This window comes from Fusarium proliferatum (genome assembly GCF_900067095.1).
Source record: "Fusarium proliferatum ET1 genome assembly, contig: FPRO_scaffold012, whole genome shotgun sequence".
Classification (NCBI taxonomy): domain Eukaryota; kingdom Fungi; phylum Ascomycota; class Sordariomycetes; order Hypocreales; family Nectriaceae; genus Fusarium; species Fusarium proliferatum.
In genome coordinates, this window is record NW_022194801.1 from 313407 (window position 1) to 335717 (window position 22311).

Sequence of the window (22311 nt, forward strand, 5' to 3'; positions counted from 1 at the left end):
ATGGCTTCCGACGAGGAGAAGAACTCCAATAACTACATCAGCAATGCTGGCTCTACCGACAAGTACCTGGCCGACAACGGCGACGTTGCAGCCGGCCATACTATGGACAACGCTGATGGTCTGCACCGTCTCCTCAACAACAGACAGATCCAGCTTGTTGCCATTGGTGGCTCCATTGGTACTGCTCTCTTTGTGAGTATCGGTGGTGGTCTCGCCCAGGGTGGTCCCCTCGGTTTGTTCCTCGCCTATACAATCTACTCCGGTATCCTCGCATGTGTGAACAATGGTGTCGCCGAGATGAGCACATACATGCCCGTTTCTGGTGGTTTTATCCGTCTCGCCGGTCATTGGGCCGATGACGCTCTTGGTTTCATGGCTGGTTGGAACTTCTTCCTCTACGAAGGTCTTCTGATTCCATTCGAAATCACCGCCATCAACCTTGTCCTTTCATACTGGAGCTCTGATATCACGAACCCCGGCCCTACAGCTGGCATCTGTATTGGTGTCATCATACTATACGCGTAAGTACAAGGCCCTTGAGATGATTGTGGTTTTCCTCCACGGTTTCGCATGTTGATACCATACCCGTCTGCTTCATTCCTTTGGCTCAGCTGGGCGCGCATATGAAAAAATTTACTCGTCTCTGCTCTCCGAATAAAGTTCACATGCTAACGGCTATTTGCGTATTTTAGTCTTTTGAACATCTTGGCTGTCAAAGCCTACGGTGAAGCCGAATTTTGGCTTTCGGGCGGCAAGGTTATCCTGATTCTTATGCTCTTCAGTTTCACTTTCGTCACAATGGTTGGCGGCAACCCTCAAGGCGATGCCTATGGATTCCGCTACTGGAAGAACCCTGGTGCTTTCTCGGATGTCAATGGTAACACTCCTCTTGGTCGCTTCGAGGGCTTCCTCGGCGCCCTCTGGAGTGCCAGCTTTACTGTTGTCGGTCCCGAATACATCTCGATGGTCGCTGCCGAGGCCAAGCGACCCAGTGTCTACATCAAGGCTGCCTTCAAGACGGTTTACTACCGATTCTGCTTTTTCTTCATCATGGGCTCCCTCGCTGTTGGTATCGTCGTCCCCTACAACTATCCTCAGCTCGTCAGGATTTTCGTTACTGGCGAGGAGGGAAGCGGCACTGCTGCTGCCTCGCCCTATGTCATGGCCATGGACATTCTGAAGGTCGACGTGCTTCCCCACATTGTCAATGCGCTCCTCCTTACATCTATCTTCTCGGCCGGTAACACCTATACCTACTGTGCCACTCGATCTTTGTATGGTCTTGCTCTTGAGGGTCGCGCTCCCCGATTCCTGCGAAAGACAACCGCTTCCGGTGTTCCCATCTGGTGCTTCTGCGTCGTCATGCTCTTCCCCATGCTCTCGTTCCTCCAGTGCAGCAGTGGCTCAGCTGAGGTTCTCAACTGGCTCATTGCCCTAATGACAGCCGGTGGTCTTATCAACTACCTTGTCATGGGACTCACCTTTCTCAACTACTACCGCGCCTGCAAGGCTCAAGGAATTGACCGAAGCAAGATGCCGTACTACGGCCGCTTCCAGCCCTGGTGCGCCATCATTGGTCTGGTCTTCCAGTTCCTCGTCGTTATGTGCTACGGCTACAAGTCATTTAAGCCCTGGGATGTCGAGAGCTTCTTTAAGAACTACACCATGCAAATCGTCGCCCCTTGTCTCTTTATCTTCTGGAAGCTCTACAAGAAGACTCGCTGGCTCCGTCCCCATGAGGTCGACCTTACCTGGGAGCGCCCTATCATTGATGCTTACGAGAACTCCATCACAACGCCCCCAACTGGCTTCTGGCAGGAGATGGGAATGCTCGTTGGCATTAAGGGCAAGGTGTATTCGGATGAATAGAGGATTCCACTGTTTACTTTATGCGAAATGAATAAGAGACGACTGCCGGTGCAATCTACGAGTTCATAGAACATGAGATTTTTCTGTACATATTATGTAGTTTGCTGAAAATATACCCAAGGCATAGCTATGTTTTCTTCTGGATTCATTCATTGTCCCAATCTCATGCCAGACTGACTCAAAAAAGATGCAGAATCCCACGAGACTTGTCGTTAAGGGCACCATCCCTATCTTGGTAAGTTCAGCTACGGAAAATAGGAGCCAGGGACTTTATTTGCTCCGAATCGTGAGGGCAGGTCTAGCCTAGAGTTACCTTGCTCCAAAATTCATTGCTATCTCGTCTGGATCTATCTGGTCGAGTGGTATATTGATAGGGCTCACTGAACTGAATATTTCGCCTATCTCTCTAGTCTACAACATTGTGTCTGAATGATGGCGACTCAAAACTGGTGACGTAAAGTACACAGAGCTTAATGATGCTGCGCCGCCGTGATATGTTCGATCCTGCGCATCAAGGTTGGCAGTCTCTACAGGGAACGGCCAATAGACTTCAACTGCCGATCACGAGATCGGCAATACAAAGCATCTCAAATGCGTCTCCCCTGCCTGTTCATTGAGTGTTTCGTAAAGTTGCTAGGTCTCTTTAAGGATTCCTTAGCTTGTGGCTCAGAAGGCGGGGGAGCCGCCCATGTAGATCGCGCACGAGGCCGATGCACAAAGGGGGCAAAGGTGACGGGGAAGGGGGAGGAGGAGGAGGAGGTCAGGAGGAGGAGGGGGAGTGTTGACCAAAATCGGGGAGTTTCTAGAAGGGGGCGTGAGAGAAGCCCAGTTGGAGTACTCAGTAGTTACTGTATCCGTAGTCTGGTATGGGTGTTGATAAGCAGGGATGGGCATGATAAGGTTTTTGGGGTTGATAAGTTAAGCAGCTGTCAGTGGCATGGATTCTTAAGTACTGATAGTAACGGACAAGGCACGGAGTATGAAGCCGTGAAACCGTCCTTCTATTACGGTGCTGGAAACAGTGCAGACGGAGTTGGATATCTGTTTTGGTGTTTTACAGGGCCATTTAGGGGCTCTTGGTATGTAGGGATCGGTTTCTTTAAGCTATCTCCATTTGTCCACGGAAGCACCGTCTGCAAGTATAGTACTAGGGTCGAATGCATACATGCATGCTCAAGTCTTCGAATCGTGGGGTATCAAGTTGATGTAGCTGAACGTTGGTTGGAGATGGACGGGCCGGGAGGCACGGCAGCAGTGGGTCTTTCGGCGCCGGGGTTTCGGGATGGCTTGACCGGGAGCTGAAAGTTTAATCGTATGTTGATAGAAATGGCCAAGAAGGGCAGGAGATAGAGGTTGTACTCATACGACGCTATGTACCTCCAAGGGAGTGAATTCATATGTAAGTGCTGATGGAGTGGAGGAGTATTTGACGTTGGGACCACATGGTGAACCTGGAGTTTGGCATGGAGGACAAAATGCATGATGCTAAGAAACTGGGCGTAGAGAGTCTGAAGACCGAGTTACGGTTACAAGGGGAACGATATAGCCTGTGCTTTGATAATACGCTTGAAACCGTACGGTGAGGTTTATCACACAAGGAATTTGCTGGTACTGAGCTTGCCGAGTTTTTGTCTCTATGGTGCACAGTGCTACTGTCTTGTAACTACATCTCGTGTCTATTTGATCCCGATGCTATATTCTCGGTATAAAATTGTACTTCAACTCACATATGTAGAGTAGGGTTTGGACAGTCTACGCGAAAGCGCGTTATTGCGCATTGCTGCTGCTTCTTGAAAACGTGTACTGTGATAACTAAGTGAATAAACTCTTGGTTCAGCATTTTGGAGACATACCAGGGTCAAGAGGAGTTATGCTTGAACCCAAATCACGCTCCGTACTGGATCAAGGCCTCCAAGGTCCCTGGTTGAGAGCCTCGAACTATCAACATGGCATGACCGATCGGTATACAGTATCACTGTCACCAATTACTAGGCGACATAGGCAGAATTACTGCAACTTCCTGTATCATGCATATTTGGTGAGATGGCCGAGTTGGTTATGGCGCCAGGTTAAGGTTAACCTTAACACCAATTTCCTGGTGGAGCAATCCTCCTGGGTTCGAGTCCCAGTCTCATCAGAGATTTCTTTTTGGATTTCTCGTCAGCTTCTGCATCTGTGCACACTAAACAGTTCTGTTGCTTCATTTTTGTTCATCTTGCATCACCTGGGAGGAATTGCCTACCCTGTTGTAAAGACGCGGTTTGCTGATTTTCCACCCAAAGGATAGACTACCAACACAGCGCACCATCACATATGCATACCACACAGTAAGTTGAAGGGCTTTTGAGATAGATATTGGTGTTTATGTTTATGGCAACTTGCAATATTCACACTCATCGATATATTTGAATTACACATTCATTATGGCGTTTGATCAACACAATGCACATATTCATCACTCATCACAGTTCGCAACAGCGTTCACATTTGGTCAAAACACAGATTGATCGTAATCAAGTCTATTTGGCTCTAACTAGTTGCCAATCTCCAACCCACCAAGTCGAGGGCTCAACACAGTTGGGATCCTCCAATCCCCCGTGCTATTTCCTCGTTTCTCCATGGCGGTAGTCTAACAAAGCTTTCCGTCTATCGGGAAGCCAAAAGTGCAGTCATCCATTACCAAAGACGCACCCGGAACTTTTTTTGATCAACGCATGACAAAGGAAAATGGTATGTAATCATCAAGAGAAGTCGTCACAGGACATGGTAGAGTAAAGGCGTCGCGGGATATATGCGTTTACAGATCATCCTCGTCACTGAACACCTCCTCACCACGCTTTCGGCGGGCCATACGCTCCTTCTTCTTCTTTCGTGCCTCAGAAGAGCTCAGCTTGACCTTCTTCTTGGTGGTGACAATCTTGTTACCCATAGCATCGAACTTCTCCTCCTCATCACCGTCGTCAGCCTTGAGACGAGGACCAGAACCCTGGCCCTGAACCCAGTTGTGACCGGAAGGTGTCATCTTGCCGTCCATGACAGCCCAGACTTCCTCAGTCAAGTCCTTGGTGAACTCGGCAGAGTGAGTAATGATGATGACACCACCCTCGAACTTCTTCAGGGCCTTGGACAGGGCACCGAGAGAGTCACGATCGAGGTAGTTGGTAGGCTCGTCAAGAACGATAAGATGAGGTCGCTGCCAAGAGCAAGCGGCAAGGACAGTCTTGACACGCTGACCACCAGACAGACCACGCATGCGAGAGTGAGAAACAAGCTCAGCATCGAGACCAAAGTTGGCGCAGTGAGACTCGATCTCCTTTCGGACCAGAGGTCGGAACTGACCAGAGGCAAGAGCCTCCTTCATATCGACATCAGCAACCATCTTCTGGTGAGAAGCCAGAAGCTCGTTTCGGGGCAACCAGGCGTTGTCAGCAGACATCATGGGAGTCCATCGCTCGTTCTTCATGCCAACGTTCTCACCAAGAGCGAACGAACACTCGTACTCGTAAGAGTTCTTGAACTTTCTTCGGCTGTTGATGCCGATGACACGACGCTGAGAGCCCTCAATGCGGAAGATCTTGTCCATGGCCTTCTCATCGGCCTCGGTGATGACCTTGTTGGCACGGTCCATGGTCTCACGATCCTCACCAGTCTGGAATCGCCATTGGATGTACTCGGAAGGAGTCTTGTCAAGGTGGTTATCGATGTGAGCGAAAGCGTGCTGCTTAATGTAGGCGATACGGATGTTCTCGTGCTGGTAGATCTCACCCTGAGTGGGGATGAGCTCACCGGTGAGCACGTTGATCAGAGTAGACTTGCCAGCACCGTTGGGACCGATGACGGCAATACGGGAGCCCAGAGAGCACTGGAAGGAGATGTCCTGGATCTGAGGCTTGGAGGTACCAGGGTACTGGAAGGACATGTTGGTGGCACGGAGAATGGCTTTGGCCTTGGTCTTGACACCCTCGAGGAAACCGGGCTCAGGGAAAGTGAACTCCATCTCGGACTCACCAAGCTCGTAGTATGACTTGGCAGAGGGGTTGCGGGCGACGAACGCAGCCAGGTTACCCTTGTAGCGCTTGAGCTTGAAGCGCTCGTAGTGGACGATGTGCTGGCAGACGTTGTCGAGGAAGCCAGAGTCGTGAGAGACGATGATGGAAGTGCAAGGAGAGTTGATGAGATACTCCTCGAGCCACTTAACGTTCTTCACATCCAAATGGTTGGTAGGCTCGTCGAGAAGCAGAATATCGGGAGCCTCGAAGACGGCACGGCACAGAGCGAGCTTCATCTTCCAACCACCAGAAAGGGCGCTGATCTCACCCTTGATCATCTGCTCAGTGAAGCCGAACTCGTTGAGCTGCTTCTCGACATCAGCCTGGGTGGTGGTGACACCAGCCTCCTCAAGCTTCTTCATGGTCCAATCAATGGTGGTCATCTCAGTATCGGCGGAGTCAAGGTCGTGCTCGACGAAGACAGTCTTGACCTCGCTCTGCTTAGGGAAACCCTCAACCTGCTCGTTGTTGATGGCGCGCATGAGAGTGGACTTTCCGGAACCGTTGGGACCGCAAAGACCATAACGCTGACCACGCTTGAGACGGAGATGAGTCTGGTTGAGAAGAATCTTGGCACCGTAGGCAAGAGAGAAGGTACAGTTGCAAAGATCCTCACCCTCCTCCTCATCCTCCTCGGCCTCAGCCTCGGCGACGGCACCGGGGAGAGCAGTCTTGCGGACGGCCTCGACGAGAGACTCAGAGTTGTCAATGCCAGCAATGACAGAGACGTAGGCCTTGAGGTTGTCGACCCAGATCATGGACTCGGTCTCCTTCTCGTCGACAAGCTGACCAGCGATAGCAGCGATGTACTCAGCAACGGGACCCATCTTCTCAACGTAGTTGGCGAACTTGGGGGAGAGGGCGGCCTTGACCTTAGGGAGGATGACGTTGATGGCACCGTCGTGGCGAGCCTCGGGGATGACACCATCCTTGATGTTACCAACACGGGTGAGGGTGTCAAGAGCCTGCTTGGTCTTGTCACGAGCCTCGGGATCAGCCAAGTTCTCGTAGTTCTTCTGGAGACCTGGCATCATCTTGGGCAAGAAAGGAGCAACGATGTTTGGGTCGTCGACAAGCTTGCACATATTGTCAACAATGACAGCGGACTTTCGCTTGATAGCGGTATCACGCTCAGCCAGACCACGATCCAGAAGGGGAACCATGAGGGCAAGAGTAGGCTCCTGGACCTCAGTGACGAAAGTGGTGGCACCAAGCAAGTGAACGGTCTCGGGGACGTTCTCGGGCTTGGCGATACACTTGATGAGCTCGGGAATGAAGCGCTCAATATCCTTGTTGACAATCAGCTGGCAAAGCTGCTCCATGGTCTTGTAGGCACGCTCCTTGACCTCCTTCTTGGTATCCCACATGGACTCCGAGATGACGGGAATGAGCTCAGGGACACGGTAGGCGAGCTGGGCAGGAGAGCTCTTGACAAGAGCCTCGACAAAGTCGAGAGCAGCCATCTTCTCGGGCCACTTCTGGGCAGTTCGGATAGACTCCATGACGTAAGGGAGAGCAGCCTTAACAGCGTTGGCATTGATGCCGCCAGCGATGGCGAGAACGGCGCTCTGGGCAGCATTCTTGACAGCGGTGATCTTGTCGCCGACGGCGGCAAGAACACTGGGGAGGAGGACGACGAGGTAGGGCTCGACGGAAGCGGAGACCTCGGAGTGAGAAGCAATGGCCTCAATGGCGACGCAAGCCTTCTCACGGGCGGCGGCATCCTTCTTGTTGGCGAGCTGCTTCTTCAGGCCCTCGATGACACTGTAGACAAAAGTGGTTAGCACATGAAAGATCGACCAAGAAATTTTTTTGTGGATGCTGTTCGCTGGAGGGGTCAACCAAAAAATGGGCCTAGCGCAGAGTCGCCTATGGCCCAAATCTGGCGGGGTAGGATTGGGCGCCCAATCGGTGGAGGGGCAAACGAGAGGAAGAAAAAGTTCTGCTACTCGTTTTGTCCGACGCAAGATACTGGCCACTCAAGCCGCTTCCCAGGTCCTCGTCTCACATGCATGGGACACATCAGCTCGGATGCTGACCGCACCAAAAATGAGGCGAAAACCGAGGGCAGCAGGAATGGCAAATGTCTAGTGTAGACTAAACACTAGCCTTGAGGCGCCCAGTAATATCCCATGGGAAAAGCCGAATCATGGTATCGCAAAAAAGGCTAAGACTCACTTATCAGGGACGACCTGGTCGCCGATGCGGCCGTTGATGAAAGAGGCCAGCTCGTTGGAGGACTCCTTGATATCAGCGGACTCCTTGGACACGGTGAGCTTCTGGAAAAGCTCGTCCAGGACCTTGATCGACTGCTGGTTCTCGGTAGGCATGATGTCGATTTATAGGGATTTTCTTTTTTTGATGGGGTATAAGAAAAGAAAAGAGGTCGTCGAGGTTACAGAGATCGATGGAGGAGTCGACTCTGATTTATTCGGCGATGATGGGAATTCCTCTTGATTGAGGGAGCGGTGTTCGTTCAATGGAGGTAAGTCCGAAGAACAAACTAGAACGCGAATAAAGAAAGTAAGAGAGGTTCGTCTGGAGGAGGACGACCGGAGATCGATGGAGGAGGAAGAAAGAGAATGGGAGTGAGAGGATGGAGGGAGGGAGATGGAGTGTTAAAAAGAAGAGAGGGGCCAATTTTTTATGCGCTCACAAATTTTTTCCAACATAGTTTGCCTCTGGGCACCAAAATTTTCAGAAAAACCACTGGGTTACCCCTCCTGCCCCTCCATTTTTCTAACTCGTCTGCGGCGGCGACTCAGCTTATCGGTTTTATCAGTGTGGGGGCTAAGCCTGATACAGTAAGTGGATGAGGGCGGTGTAGAGTTTTTGTCTCGAAAAGCACTGAGAGGCATCTCCGACGCTACCTCTAGTGGGTTCTCTACTGCATTCTACCGCCCAGTATGAACCAAGGAGGCAAATGTGTCAAGATGCACGAGATCCAGTTTATTATCTTGATATGATGGCCATAGTTATTGCCTACGGTGCCTTATTCATAACGCTCGAATCTAGACGTCCGTTTCTGGTATCGAGGTCACAATGTATATTTGAGGCGTGTTTCTGGTTCTAGAAGCGGATTTTGTCGGGTCATCGTCCTTATCAAGGCTTCACTACCTACAATGCTCCAATATTGTTGCCCACTTGAGCTATCCACTTCCCGCCGTCTCCCTGACGACCTAGAAGAAAATGAGCATTTGCTTGTAGAAAGTGAAAGAATTATTTTAAATTGAGGTTCCAAAGTTCCTTCACGAGTAATGAGACAAATAGCTTACCAGTTGTGGAACAGCTCTTGCGAACACTGGTGATTACCTAGCCACGTATTAATGTAGCCAGGCCGCCTCCAAAGCAGCATCAATACCCGATTTTATTTTGCCCTCATCACAAATCAACATATATCTTATTGAGTTCTGTGGCAAGTGACGAAAGAGATTCTATCTGTACCGTGGCCCGTGTTTTTATTCCCGTATTCTTACTCCATACTTCAGCCTTGAAACCTGGGAAGCATCTTGACTCGCTCCTCTATTCAGTACATACACACGTCGAGCCGTTAGGCTGAGATCTCTTACCGAGTCAGTTTCAGAACTCACAAACCTTGTATTCCTATCTTAAAAAGCTCCGCAACGCTTCAATTTCATGTCTTTGAGGTAAAGCAAGCAGACAAGCTTGTACAACTAGTGGCTAGATTCGGATCGTTCTCTCATCAGAGGGGATCGTAATAGCAATAGAGCACCACCAGATTGAGCTCAGGCTACTCGTAAATGTTAGTAGCAAAATGGTTTATGTAACGAAAGTGAGAAGAACTCAGCACATGTGATTTGTCACATATTCTTGATCAGGATGGAGCTCGTCAATTTGTATATCCGTCGATACATTAAAGTCCACGATACATCTTATTTTATAGCCTTTTACACTGCATGTATCCAACAGATGCCCCGGGTTTGATTGAGCTACAGGGACCGAGGTAGTCAACTTGGTATCTCCTCTTTATGACGAAAATATCAACACCCCATTGCACCGCTCTGTGTGACCTTGGATCGTTGCAACAAAGCTTTCACCCAACAAACGACGGCCACGCCGAGTCCAAGTCCAATGTGCACCCTAGTCCCCTTCGGGTTTCTGCCCCTCGACCCTAGGTAGTTGATCATGGTTGGTGGGACCGGCTTTAAACACAAGATGCTGCCTTTCCCAGCCTTTCTCTCCGCCACGTTGCTACGGCACTTATTCTAGTGGCTGTTGCCCTTTCAGCCAGAGACACAAAGAAAAGGTGCACACGGGGACGAATTATGCTCAAGGGATCGTGAAACAAAGAAAGATACTTGGGCAGTGCCTTAGATGATAGGAACCACGAGGGTTTCCCACCGAAGCCTCGCCAAGTAAGTACACAGGATTCGATATCGTGGGGCCCCATGACCCCAGATTATACCCCCACAACTCACCGCAGTTTCTGTAATGTTATCTCACTCACTCACGCCGGAAGTTTTGGCATGCAAATTAGGCCACATATTTAGAACAGGCACAAGGTATCCAATGCCTATCAGATTCATGGAGAGGTGTCAAGTCGGTTCGATTTCTTCGCTTAAGATTATAAAGCGTAATTTGTGCCATCCTACCCACACACTCCTTTGCCTGGTGTTAGGCTGGTGTAATGATCACCCTGGGCTCTTTGCAGTATTAGCCAAATATGGCTCCGAAATGTGTTGTTCTTTGTTGTCAATAGCACACGGGAAAGTGCCCCTTACCTTCATGGCTCAAGCATGGGGGCTATATGGCCCAATGGCTGATATGGCTTTGTTATCCCAGGTCTTGGCGCCCCTGATGCCAGTTTGAATCGAGTTTGTGAGAAAGTATCTCGAAGCCAACCTCTTTGTCACAGATGAAGCCCTTATGAAGTCTCATGACCCGCGTCCGTACAGCCGTGGATGGTGGCTCTTTTGAATGTGAGGGCACACCGAATCTGACCTCGTCTCGAGCTTCTTACTATACTATACTTATCCTTCATGTTCCTTTTGGTGACCGTTCCATTGTGCCTTTTATCTGAGCACCCCTCTCCTTTCATTCGCCATGGCCTCTGGTCCAGGAAACGCAGCCTCAACCCAAGGTGGGAGTTTCGATTTTGTCCTTTACTGCCCTGCCTGGACAGATCCGAACTGGCAGGATGAAAGCCCTGAACGTGATGCGAGTGTCTTTGACATCAAAGACAGCGTTTTTGATCGCCTACGCCCAGCTCTTCTGCCTCGAGACCACTTCAAGAAACCAACTATTTACGCTCAACGATTCGGGATCTTTCCAGGCCGAACCGATGGTCGTTCGAGAACATCACCAACACGAGCTGAGAGTCGACAAATCTTTCCTGCCAGCTCTGATATTCGAAATGGGAAGGAACTATTTGGACGGTTCGAAGACCTGGCCAAAGCAGCAAACGAGCATGTCGATGATTACATGGAGAGGACAAGGCCAGATATGCAAAAGTTGGACGAAACCGAACAACGATTCATGCAGCAGTATGAAGATCTAGTCATAGATGAAAACTGGCAAACCATCCTTTTCGGGAGTATGACTATGGATGAAGTGAGTACGCAAACTCGCATCTCCTCTTGCACTTTTCGTTCCTCTAGCTATGTCTAACAAGTCTCAGTTACAAGCCGAAGGATATTTTTCGATGTGCGATACCAAGTTTGACGGCCTCGGGGGTCAGATTTCAGAGTAAGTTGGATACATCGACTGTCTGAACTGGGGCTGACATGTCGTTGAAGACTTTTCGAGCGTGAAAGATGGGTCGACACCAGTTGCAATGGCGGAACGGATGACAAACCTCGTTTGATATACAATCTCAACGGGAGACGTGAAGAATGGAACGTGAGGGTGTGTATCAGAACCAAGGCACCAAAACCTTATGATGCTAATCGTTGAAGACCAACGACAGAGTCTGGGATGCGATGCAACCGGCTCTCCAACTCGCATCGCGGTTTATTGAGATGGACGACCCCTTTATCTCAAGTCTTCTAGACATCACAAACAGACTGTGGATCGACCCCAGACTCTTCCAGAATCAACCCGGACAAGACCGAGATAAGAAGATTAGATTCGTTCCAAACCTGGACCCGGATGATCCGTCTAGACTCAACGGAGCGAAAGCTGTCATTGACAGTGGTATAAACCCCAGGGCAGCTACTTGGCAGGCCCTGCTTCAGATTATCAAGATCGAACTAACTAGCGGTTTCGTATCTGAAGGAAGGCAACAAAGAGATCACTCCGCAGGCAATACAGACTCGTGGGTCACACAACCTTTTGCATTCAACTTGAGGGTCACAATCGATTGTGAGTTGGTTTGGCCCTTGATCAATGATACATACAGCAGCAGCGAAAAGTTGAAGGCCAGCCTGATACTCGCAACTACTATAGCCCACGAGATGATGGTGAGCGACAGTCCAGATAGCTACTCACTGCTATTCTCCAACTAATGGTGTGACAGCATGCATTTGCCGGGACTCCCTACATGTGGTTAGTTGATCCTGCAACGGTTGGAATAGTCCGACGGGACCAAGTCCAGGCCTGTCTTGATCTCGTGAAGTCAATGTACAGTCACAAACACGGAGACCTCCATGGTGAGCCTTATTATGATGATAACCCCCATCAAGAGGTTGGCCATGTTTTCGAAGAACATGTAAGAGCGAACACCGTGTCATAGATCCACAAGATGACATTGATTAATGAAACTATTCGATAGGTCCTGGGAGGCGGCTACTGGTCGTTTGCATCAGATGTGTCTATCCTGAAACCTGCACTCCTCCAGACGGCGGCTGGTCTCGTAGCTTTCACTCAAAATTCCGAGGGTGGCGAAAATAAACCCCCTGTGCTGCAGTACCCTTTGCTTCGAAATATAAGACTCAACCACTATATTCGAACCGAAGATGTTCAGAAATATTTCACCCAGTCTTTCTGGGATGTTGCGATGCTGAAATATGGCACGGCTGCTCTAAGAGAACCATCCAAAAAGCCTCATAAACTCACCTACTACCCTGCCGATGATAATTATGACAGGTACGGCTTTGAAGAGAACACTCTAGGCACTGAGGAAGACAAGGCCTGGAATCAAGACTTCATGAATGAGCTTGCCGGTAGGGGAAATCTTGTGCTGAGGAGTTATTTGAACAACCTGATCAACGAAGCCTGCGGCTTTGATTTAATGAATGATCAATTCGCCACTGACATGATGACTTGGACCCATCGAGATCAAATCTGGCAGCGTCTCAGTAGAGAAATACTCATGATACTCTGCGAGATCTCGGCATACACGTATCAACCATCTCAAGGCCAGGTCCAAGATGCCGTCCTGGATTCTCTGTACAGCTTGTGGAAGGCCATAATCGCCCAAGGATGGGGATATCCTGATGCCCAATCTACTTCCCTTGACACCTTGTCTTCTGATCCAGAGACTTGGGCTCAAAATACTCGATATAGCGGTCTTGAGGTCTACGAAAAGCGTCTGGTGCCCAGACTCATGGACTTTAACCGCCGTATAGAAAGGGAGCTCATGCACATCGAAAGCATGGTATGTGAACTATACCAATCAGGAACCTCGAGTTGGCCGCTCTACCGCTATTTTAGTCAAGGGCATGATAAAGAATTGCGCTATCGAGTTGATACGATGGTTGAATACATAACCGAATTGTTGACTCCCATTGGAATTTCTGATCGGGGAATCAAAAGCATTGATGCAGAGTGGTTCAGTCGAATATGGAACCTAGGCCGAAGAGTCAAGGACATTCGACGACTCTTAGATTTGGATACCCAGAACTACGAGCATAATTGGCGCGACCTCTTGTCATCGATGCCTATGACACGCAAGTCCAAACGCAAGCCCCATCAGAGATTCTATTTTTTGGCAAAAAAGGAGATGATGAAACTCACAGGAAGTCAACTGGAGAAGATGAAGGAGTTTAGAACCCGGTTCCAGAGAGAACTCAGTCTTGGAAGTTACAAAGTGGTGATCCCAGGAGACGACCGCAACATCCTGAGCATTGCTCAGCGATTGTCCGGAACACTGGATGATGATCGAGGCAGCAATGACCATGAGAAACGCATCGAAGGACCATCTACAGGTATTTTCGATATCGATACCGTGAAGAATCTGGTTCATCAGCTCAGAGAAGAAGAGAACGACGGACAGACCGCTATGCTCAACCGCATCACGAATTGCAAGAAAAGTGAAGCCCCGACCTTGCAGAAAACAGCAGCAGAACAAGCTGGCATTTTACCTCCGATTCCACCCAAATTCCAGGAGGTGGGTTTTCGGAACCAGGCAGTGCCTTTGAATAGCGTGAAAGACTTCAACGCAAGTAATTCTCCATTCTCGGCTTTCTCCTCGGGAACTAGCTCCCCCTTTCCTCGATACCAACTCAACCAACCACCTGCATGGGTAGCAAACAGTACAGGAGACCTGGCTGCTTGGGTCAAACATCGGCTCGCAGACGGACCAACAGTCGCTCACGGTATCACGCCTCAGCCATATGCACTTCGCGAGGACCTCACAGTAGATCTTCAAAACATGGCCCAAGCCTCGCTACCCATGCGAAACCCGGCTTCCTTCGCCAACGAGTACCCTCGAGAGGTGGTACAAGACCAAGACTCTCATTTTATGGCTGGTCCACTTGGAGATATTTCCCAAGCTTGGGAGCAACAGTATCGGCTTGGGCAGAGCCCGCCTCCTGCAGCAACTGGGTGCGCACCTGTGGTTCAACCTTCTACATCACCAATTCGCAGAGACAGCCAGGATATTGACATGACCGGGGGCTTGAGTCAGGGACGCCAGGCCACAGTTCTGTCGCATTGTGGTCACAGCAGCAGTGAGACGGACGTATCAGACGACGAGGAGCAACGAACGAGAGAGAGCAGCGGTAGCGGAACAACACTTATTGGATCATCGGATGTTGATGAGGAACTGCTTAGCAAGATCGCGTCATTCGAAAGGTCCGAGGCAAGAGAAAAGGGATATAATTTGAAGCGCAGGTCAAGCTGGATATTCCTTCAGTCCAAGAAGAAGAAGCAGAAGTTGGAGGTGCCTAAGGCTAGGAGACATGTTTACAAGTCGAAGCAGAAGAAGCCAAGAGTGCCCAGAGCTTAGGAGAAGGAAACCAGCGAACAAGCAAGGGGTTTTGATTTGGGTCGAGACCGTAACGAGGGTTAGCTTAGGGGAGATTTGTATTGATGTTTGTTTGGTTCGAGTGTTGTTGGATCAGTTTTTAGGTGTTCGGAATTCATGTTCTAGTATTTTATTGCCTCATTATGTCCTCATTTATCCTTGACTGAAACAGAGTTTCGGAAACCGCATATTGACCAAGATTCAAGACCGAGGAATGCGCGGCAACTCTGGTCACAGGACTTTTCAGCCTGGACGTGCTCTTCACCAACCAACAACTTGGGAGACTTGGAGCATTCCAGGTTGTGGTTTTAGAGTTCTCTGTGCTGCAGGTAGTTTAGTCGTTAATCGAAGACTAGCCCCTAGTGAGTAGGTAGGCGAGATCGAGGCTTGTTCGATCGTAATTTAGAAGCCTTGGAACATGGTAGGCCTTGGGGTGTCAAAAAGCTTGGGACACGTGAAGCAGATGACAAAATAATTTGGTCTTTAGATGGGTAATAAATTGATCAAATAATTCTGTCATCTGAAGCAGGCTTTCTGATACCCCCTGTAGTGCTAGCCCAGGCCCACTGCGGATGGTGGATGTTGCCCCTCCATCCAAAGATCCAAGCTTCCAGAACATGCCCCACCTGTAGGGCAATCAAGTCAACTCAATGGTCATTCACTGGCATGGAGCTCCCATCCCATCCCCAGGTCATCGCTTCCCATTGTCACGTTCTCAAGTTGCAAGAACAAAGATTAGTACCTAATAACAAGGACCATCACCTTACGCAGTCTGACTTACCCTCCTTCACATCTTCTCGATACGGCATCACTGAGCCCTGCTCCTTGTTAAGCCATTTTCTCCCCGGCACAAAATACTCAAGGGCGTACTCAATTGCATCATAGCAGGCCGAAAGCAGAGTGCGATAAGGCTTCTGATATCACTTGCAGCAAAACTAAGACGAGCATCTAACACTGCCATCCTAGGTAAATGAATGCCCTATCGTTTTCTCCAGAGTTTCGTTCTGACCACCTCTCCAGTCCCTCGAGACTACATCGACAACCTCACCACAGCTCTTCTCCGTGTATGCTCGCTAAACGATTCATCACGATGGCTGCTACTAGAGGCCTCAGCGAAATTCCCACCCTCGCCTCTCTCTATCGCGACCCTGATTCTGCCCTATCCGAGGCTCATCTATCATCAAGAAGCGACCCTGACTATCCTGCATCTGATTCCATCAACAAGCGCATCGGCTTAATTCGCGGTGATATCACCAGACTTCGCCTCGATGCTATCGTCAACGCCGCAAACAGGTCTCTGCTAGGTGGAGGGGGCGTTGATGGAGCTATTCATAGGGCCGCCGGCACTGACCTGGTTAAGGAGTGCAAGACCCTCGGTCCCATCAACACTGGCGAGGCCGTCATCACAAAGGGTTACAATCTCCCTTCCAAGCATGTCATTCACACCGTCGGACCTGTGTACGCTGCAGATGCGAACCCTAATGAGAGTCTCGCCAATTGCTACCGCGAAAGTTTGAAGCTTGCCGTCAAGAACGGCGTGACCACAATCGCTTTCAGCGCCATCAGCACAGGCGTTTACGGGTTTCCCAACCTTCCTGCCGCTAAGATCGCCTGCAGGACTGTTAGAGAATTCCTCGAGAGTGAGGAGGGAAGCAAGCTCACCCGAGTGGTATTTGTTACGTTTGTTGCTCCTGATGTGAATGCGTACAACGAGACGATTCCGTAAGTTTGTTATCCCTGATGCTTATCTACACGCTAACGGTTTCTTTTTAGACGAATGTTCCCACCCACGAAAGACGGATCTGCATAGAACGGGCCAGATGTCAAGCTCTGCGAAGAAGAAGAAGAAGAATCATTCTGTGGGATTCTTGATGTCCAGGGGCAAGACAGAGAAATATGTTTCGCCAATACCATCCCAAACTCAACCCGAGTAACGGATGCTTACAGCTATTATGGTACACCTTGCCGCCCAAATTCACGATCAAGAATCCTGGGCTTGGCTCGTGGTCTTTCAGGTAATGCGCATGATAGGCTAGCTTTTGTTGGCCTTTGGAACATGATACATAGCTTTATAAGGGCCGTTTTCAAACAGCACATTCAACAGAACTTCTCCCGGCATTGAACCTCCATGTGAGAGATCAAACAGCAGGCATGAGACGAACGTGGAATTAGAAGTCCTGTAATTTCATGTGAATACTAGGGTCTTTTCTTTTATCTTTTATGTTTATTTGGACCGGCGTGCCCTGGAACGAGCATCATAATGCATTGCTTTGCCTAACTTAATAGAAGTCCTCTCATACGTCGAATACTTGCATCCTGAGTCTGATCCCCCTCCCCCGCCAAACTCCGATAGTAACAAGAGAGTTTGTTCCTACAAGTCACAGGCTTACAGTTATGGCTTACAGTTATGTATGTTGGGTATGGTTTCGATAACGAAAAGTGCAACTTTAACCACCATTGAATCAATCATACCTATACTGAATGAGGTCTTCAAAGCCGCACAAGAGTCAAAGCAAACACATTTCTGCCAACAATGCCCCATCAACGTACTGCAAAGCATATTAACCACTTCCTGATCCCGACCTGTAGTTACTGGGTCCACCCGGGCCCTTCTTCTTGTTCTTTTTCTTGTTTTTCTTACCCTGCTGTTGATCACCAGAAGCTCCCTCTCCCTCTGGAGTATCCGACGTGTCTGGCGCATCCTGGGTCTCAGCAGCCTCGGATATCTCTTGGGTATCGTCGTCTTCAATGGCTGGCTCCTTTCCACTCTTTGAGCCCGTTATGGTCTCATCATCACTCCCTTTGCTGTTTGTGAGTTGAGAAAGCATCGCCTTGAGTTCTTCCATCTCAGCTCGCAGCTTGCGGACTTCAATGACAGCAGGCTCGTCTTCCACGTTAGGTTTGACGGCCTCACACGTCTTGGTCCAACCTTCGCCTTCCATGTCAAGGTCCTCGTGAAATTGTTCCCACTCATTGATCTGGTCGTCATCCTCCTCGCCTCGTGAGCGGTTGTGTCGAATCTTTCGTGCAGATCGCCTCTCGAAAATGGCTGCAACAAAAAGAAGAGGAGAGTATAGAGTAGCCATGACGCAGTCATTGACAAACTCGTATGTGGACCTTGGCACCCACCACTCAAGTAGTCCCGAAATGACGATTTCGACCAGGTTAAAAGGGGCGATGTAAACATTCTCATCAGGAGCTCGGACGAACTGCATCGTCTTTTGCGCGAACAGTGCCAGATATTCGTCATCGGCATTCTCATAGATATCCTCATAGGCCGAGTTGTAAAGTGCAATGAGGATATTGAGGAGAATAATCTAGAATATTGAGTTAATTTGACTCTCAAGAACAGAATGTTACCAACTTACCATGACAACAAAAGTAAAGCAGTAGTAGAGAATCAGACCGAATGGATGTCCAAAATCATCGAAACCATCAAACTCAGGACTCTGCATGATAGCTTTGAGCATAGACTCAATGATGAACCAGGTATCACCCATAATGTTGTCATCAGCAATATCCAGACCGATGAATGCCTGGAGGAAGCCAATGATGACAACGATAAGCAAGGCAAAGAAGATGAGAGATTCCTTCATCATAACTTTCAGCACAACTAGCATGGCGCCGAAGAAACGAAAGCTGTCAAAATAGAGCAAGAGGCGGGACCAAAACATGGGTGCAACAAAAGAAAGCAGATTATAGCTGAGCTCGTTGTACTTCTTATGCACATCGTCATTGTCCCTGTATGCCAGTCCTATGATGCGTAGAACCAATGATACAGTCAAGAAGGAGTAAAGGACGGAGTTAAAAACATTCCAGAATCCCAGGATGTGGTAGCCAGCCTTGTACAATTTGAGGCATTCGTCGCAGACATATGCAAAGGTGAAGATGTAAAGCGCAATCTCAGCGCCATCCAGTACTCCTGACGCATTGGCAGAGTTGACTGCGGCCGTGTACAGGCCAAGATATATGATGGAGAATAGCAACTGGGCGGCATTCTGGTAGCGAGGTGCACGCATACGATCGGGGTCCATGTGGACAAGTAGGCTGGTGTTTGCTTTGTTCTTGTAGTCAACAAACTCGGAGGGATCATCTTCGTCCTGGACTAGCCAGCCACGCCAGAGATAGGCAATGCATTTCTGATAACCAGAGGAGCCAATGACCCGAACTGCGTGCAGGTCGACAGCCTTCTCAATGACATTGGTTGGGGCTGTAGGAACCTGATCAATGAGAAAAGAGTACCGACGAAGAAGGACGTGGTGCAGGAGGTAATCGAGATCCTCCTCTCCCTCGATACTGGTTCGAGTAAGCCAACTGCAATTGGTGATCGAGACATCAATTTAAACTCACATCTGCTTAGCGATGACAGTGCAGGCAACAGCGCGCAAATCGTGGAGATCAGCATCCCACAGCTCGAGAATGGCTTCGCGTTTAAACCATCGCATATTCACAAGCAGGGCATACACCTACGAAACGCAAAGTCAGCATAACGAACACATCGAGCATCAAGGACGAGTGCTTGACGTACAACGCATGATCGGTATTTCTGGCCGCCAGCTTCCTTAGCCGCCTGTACAACCTTGCTGGTAATGACAGTGCTATGGGATCGCGTGATAGCACTTTCTTCAAGCTCGCAAGGGACACATTCGCGGATCAAATGTCGCAATCGTAGGCAAACCTTCATGACCTCGGCCGGAGGAGTAGCAGATGCGATGTTCTGGTTCCGATGGCTAGGCAAAACTATAGCAAGTGAGCTGATTGCCAGATTTCGCATCGATGGGATAACATACGGGCTCTCTCCTCCTCATGGAGCCACTCGCGTCGGCCGGTGGTTCCATCGCTAAAGAGGCCCTTGAAACGGCTCCATGTGCTGGGCATGATGGAAGCTGTGAGCGTGTAGCTCGGAATATATCTTGAATGCGAAAAAGGACGCTGGAGGGCAAACGAAGAGGCGAGTTGGGAGCCTTGACGCAGAAGTTGTTCCGGCAAAGAATTGATATCGCGTAGACTATAGGTCTTGGGATCTGCCGGCCTCAAAACAAACACGCAAATGCTGTGTCGCAATGGATCAGACTAAATTTGGATCCGGAAGCGATGCTGTCTCAGGAGGATCTTTGTACAGCAATTGACGGCTGATTGCAGCATGCACGAGTTCAGCGTAGACAAGCCCCCTCGATTGAGATTGAGATGGAGGAGAGAGAATGGGAGAATCGCAGGTTCTCCCTCCAAGCTCCCTTAGCCCAATTCATTCCAAGTTCTTTCCCTCAAGCCTTCAAGGTTTATCCAACCCAAACCTGGTATAGCTGAAGGAGGAGCTATCTTTGCGACGGTGATGACGTCGCGAAGGCTGGTAATTGGCCCACTAACACACTAACGCTGCGGCCGTCCGTGCTTCCCATGCTCGTAGCTCGCTTTGTTCCATCCATCGCCAAGTTGAGCTTGGCCTATAGCCCCGTAGCTTAATTTCTTGCAGCTCATCAAAACCTTAGTATGGATGGAAGCAAGCAATGATCCTACAGCCCAAGAGAAACCTGTGTTTGAATTCGCAGTAACAGGGGTAAAGGGAAGTCTCTTTCTGCGCCCAATGGAACAAGAAATCACACATTCTAGTAATGACAATGAGTCTGATTTATGAGCTTTTCTTCCCGTACGATAATAAAGATTGAGGGGGTTGTGGTTCGCGAGCAGGTTTTTCTATGGATGTGTTAAGGAAACATGGCATGGTCAATGCTGAATCGATTCTCCGATCCCCGATGGAAGTCCATTGTTTTGTGGGAATATACTTAGATGCGCCTTTTATTTTTGTTCAAGTTGTTGTTCATGTAATACATTCCAAACATCCAATATCGTGACCTAGGTAGGCATACTCCAAATGCCGTAGCCATTCTTCCCCACGTAACGGTCTCTCGACTTTTACCTCAAGTCCTCGCACCCGTTCTGTTTGATATGCTCGGGCAAGTGCTCGAGTTTGGCCTCTTTACTGACATGTCCTATGTAGCGCCAGCACGTCGTGCCAATAACACGAATAGCATGATCTTGTACATCGCATCAACAGCTTTGGACTCACTGATACACACTTCACACCGAGCTTGCTGCCTCGATAATACCTATGCAGCCTCCGATTCTCGTCCTGCCAGTCCGATGAAGTAACACTGCGGATGGCGTTTGCCGGCTGCTTCCTGTTGTGGTCGCTGTCGAGACATTGCCAACACATTGAATCCTTGGTGGTCAGAAGACTGCGGACCGTCTATTGGCTGCGGGTGGAGGTTGAAAATGTATATATACCGACAAACACAAGCACCACATGTGGGTTGCTGCAGTAAAAAAAAAAGTCCATCTCGCGGGCTTCATTCTGTCATTTATCGTATTTAGGATCTCAACATTGCACCGATACGAGGTATGTTGATCGATGAAACGTCTTACCGCTCGTGTTGCACTTCATTTTGATATCACGGGCTGCTGGCATCTGATACCCTGCCAGCTTGACATTGAGGCCCTGTACTTCAACACTAAACCTCAGAAAGCTCTTATGGCCAACAAGTTCGGTGTCGCCCCCCACGTCGCAGGCATCATGAGAATGATGCTGTTACTACACGGTCAGAGTTTTGCGACCAACTTCAGCTTGATTGTTGGACTGTGGATGCCTATTGGGTGAAGAAAGGTGAGGCGGTTTACCCGTTTGCAAGGTGTGTATTCACCATTAGAAGCTATTGGGTCAGAAGTGGGAGCGAGACTTAAACTCTGTGGTATAAAAAGTTGGTAAGATGATGCCAAGGAGTTTCTACACTTTGAGAGTGTTTGTTCGGATGCCGTTGGCCTACAGTGCGACCCTGAGCTTAGGGACATCAAAATTGAGGCTGACGAGATTTAACGATCAACTGTCAATAGAATCGGTGGGTGGGTACCTGTCTAGGGGAGGAAAGAAAATACAGGACCTCAATTCTATATGACAAAAAGACTTAGGTAATATAGCCTAAGCTTAGGATAGCTTTTGCTAAGTTTATTTTGACGCCCCACAGTAAGGTTCGCTGTTTTCTTGCCCCCCTGAGGGCCTGTTGGCCTCAGACCCACCAACGAATTTTAGCGCCTTTGGGGAACGGGAGCACTAGGGTAGCGGAGGTGGAAGATCACCTGGGGCTGTAAACGATGGAAGAGGACTTCAAACGACGACGAAGTATACCTTAGTATAAGGTAGGTAGCTAGTAGCTATTGGATCTGGCCACCTTGGAAGTGGAGGTTCAATAATAC

General features: G+C 49.3%; 5 protein-coding genes and 1 non-coding gene across 6 annotated transcripts; 4 read left to right on the plus strand and 2 right to left on the minus strand.

The window, feature by feature from the left end:
- Nucleotides 1-1869, plus strand: FPRO_13210 (putative carnitine transporter; the record flags this gene model as incomplete). Its single annotated transcript, XM_031222638.1, has 2 exons — nt 1-521; nt 693-1869. The coding sequence occupies 2 exons, from the start codon at nt 1-3 to the stop codon at nt 1867-1869; spliced, it is 1698 nt and encodes a 565-aa protein (XP_031088077.1).
- A 2037-nt stretch (nt 1870-3906) lies between these two features.
- Nucleotides 3907-4006, plus strand: tRNA. Its single transcript is given in 2 exon segments — nt 3907-3944; nt 3963-4006. It is a non-coding gene; the product is annotated as a tRNA-Leu (tRNA).
- A 660-nt stretch (nt 4007-4666) lies between these two features.
- On the minus strand, nt 4667-8248 carry FPRO_13211 (putative translation elongation factor eEF-3; the record flags this gene model as incomplete). Its single annotated transcript, XM_031222639.1, has 2 exons — nt 4667-7682; nt 8097-8248. The coding sequence occupies 2 exons, from the start codon at nt 8246-8248 to the stop codon at nt 4667-4669; spliced, it is 3168 nt and encodes a 1055-aa protein (XP_031088078.1).
- A 2734-nt stretch (nt 8249-10982) lies between these two features.
- Nucleotides 10983-15045, plus strand: FPRO_13212 (uncharacterized protein; the record flags this gene model as incomplete). Its single annotated transcript, XM_031222640.1, has 6 exons — nt 10983-11489; nt 11557-11624; nt 11675-11783; nt 11834-12337; nt 12394-12585; nt 12649-15045. The coding sequence occupies 6 exons, from the start codon at nt 10983-10985 to the stop codon at nt 15043-15045; spliced, it is 3777 nt and encodes a 1258-aa protein (XP_031088079.1).
- Nucleotides 15046-16153: 1108 nt separating this feature from the next.
- Nucleotides 16154-16873, plus strand: FPRO_13213 (uncharacterized protein; the record flags this gene model as incomplete). Its single annotated transcript, XM_031222641.1, has 2 exons — nt 16154-16785; nt 16837-16873. The coding sequence occupies 2 exons, from the start codon at nt 16154-16156 to the stop codon at nt 16871-16873; spliced, it is 669 nt and encodes a 222-aa protein (XP_031088080.1).
- A 751-nt stretch (nt 16874-17624) lies between these two features.
- FPRO_13214 (uncharacterized protein) lies at nt 17625-19941 on the minus strand (the record flags this gene model as incomplete). Its single annotated transcript, XM_031222642.1, has 5 exons — nt 17625-18380; nt 18432-19359; nt 19414-19529; nt 19592-19803; nt 19854-19941. 5 exons carry the CDS (start codon nt 19939-19941, stop codon nt 17625-17627), a joined length of 2100 nt encoding a protein of 699 aa, XP_031088081.1.
- Between the last annotated feature and the right edge of the window lie 2370 nt (nt 19942-22311).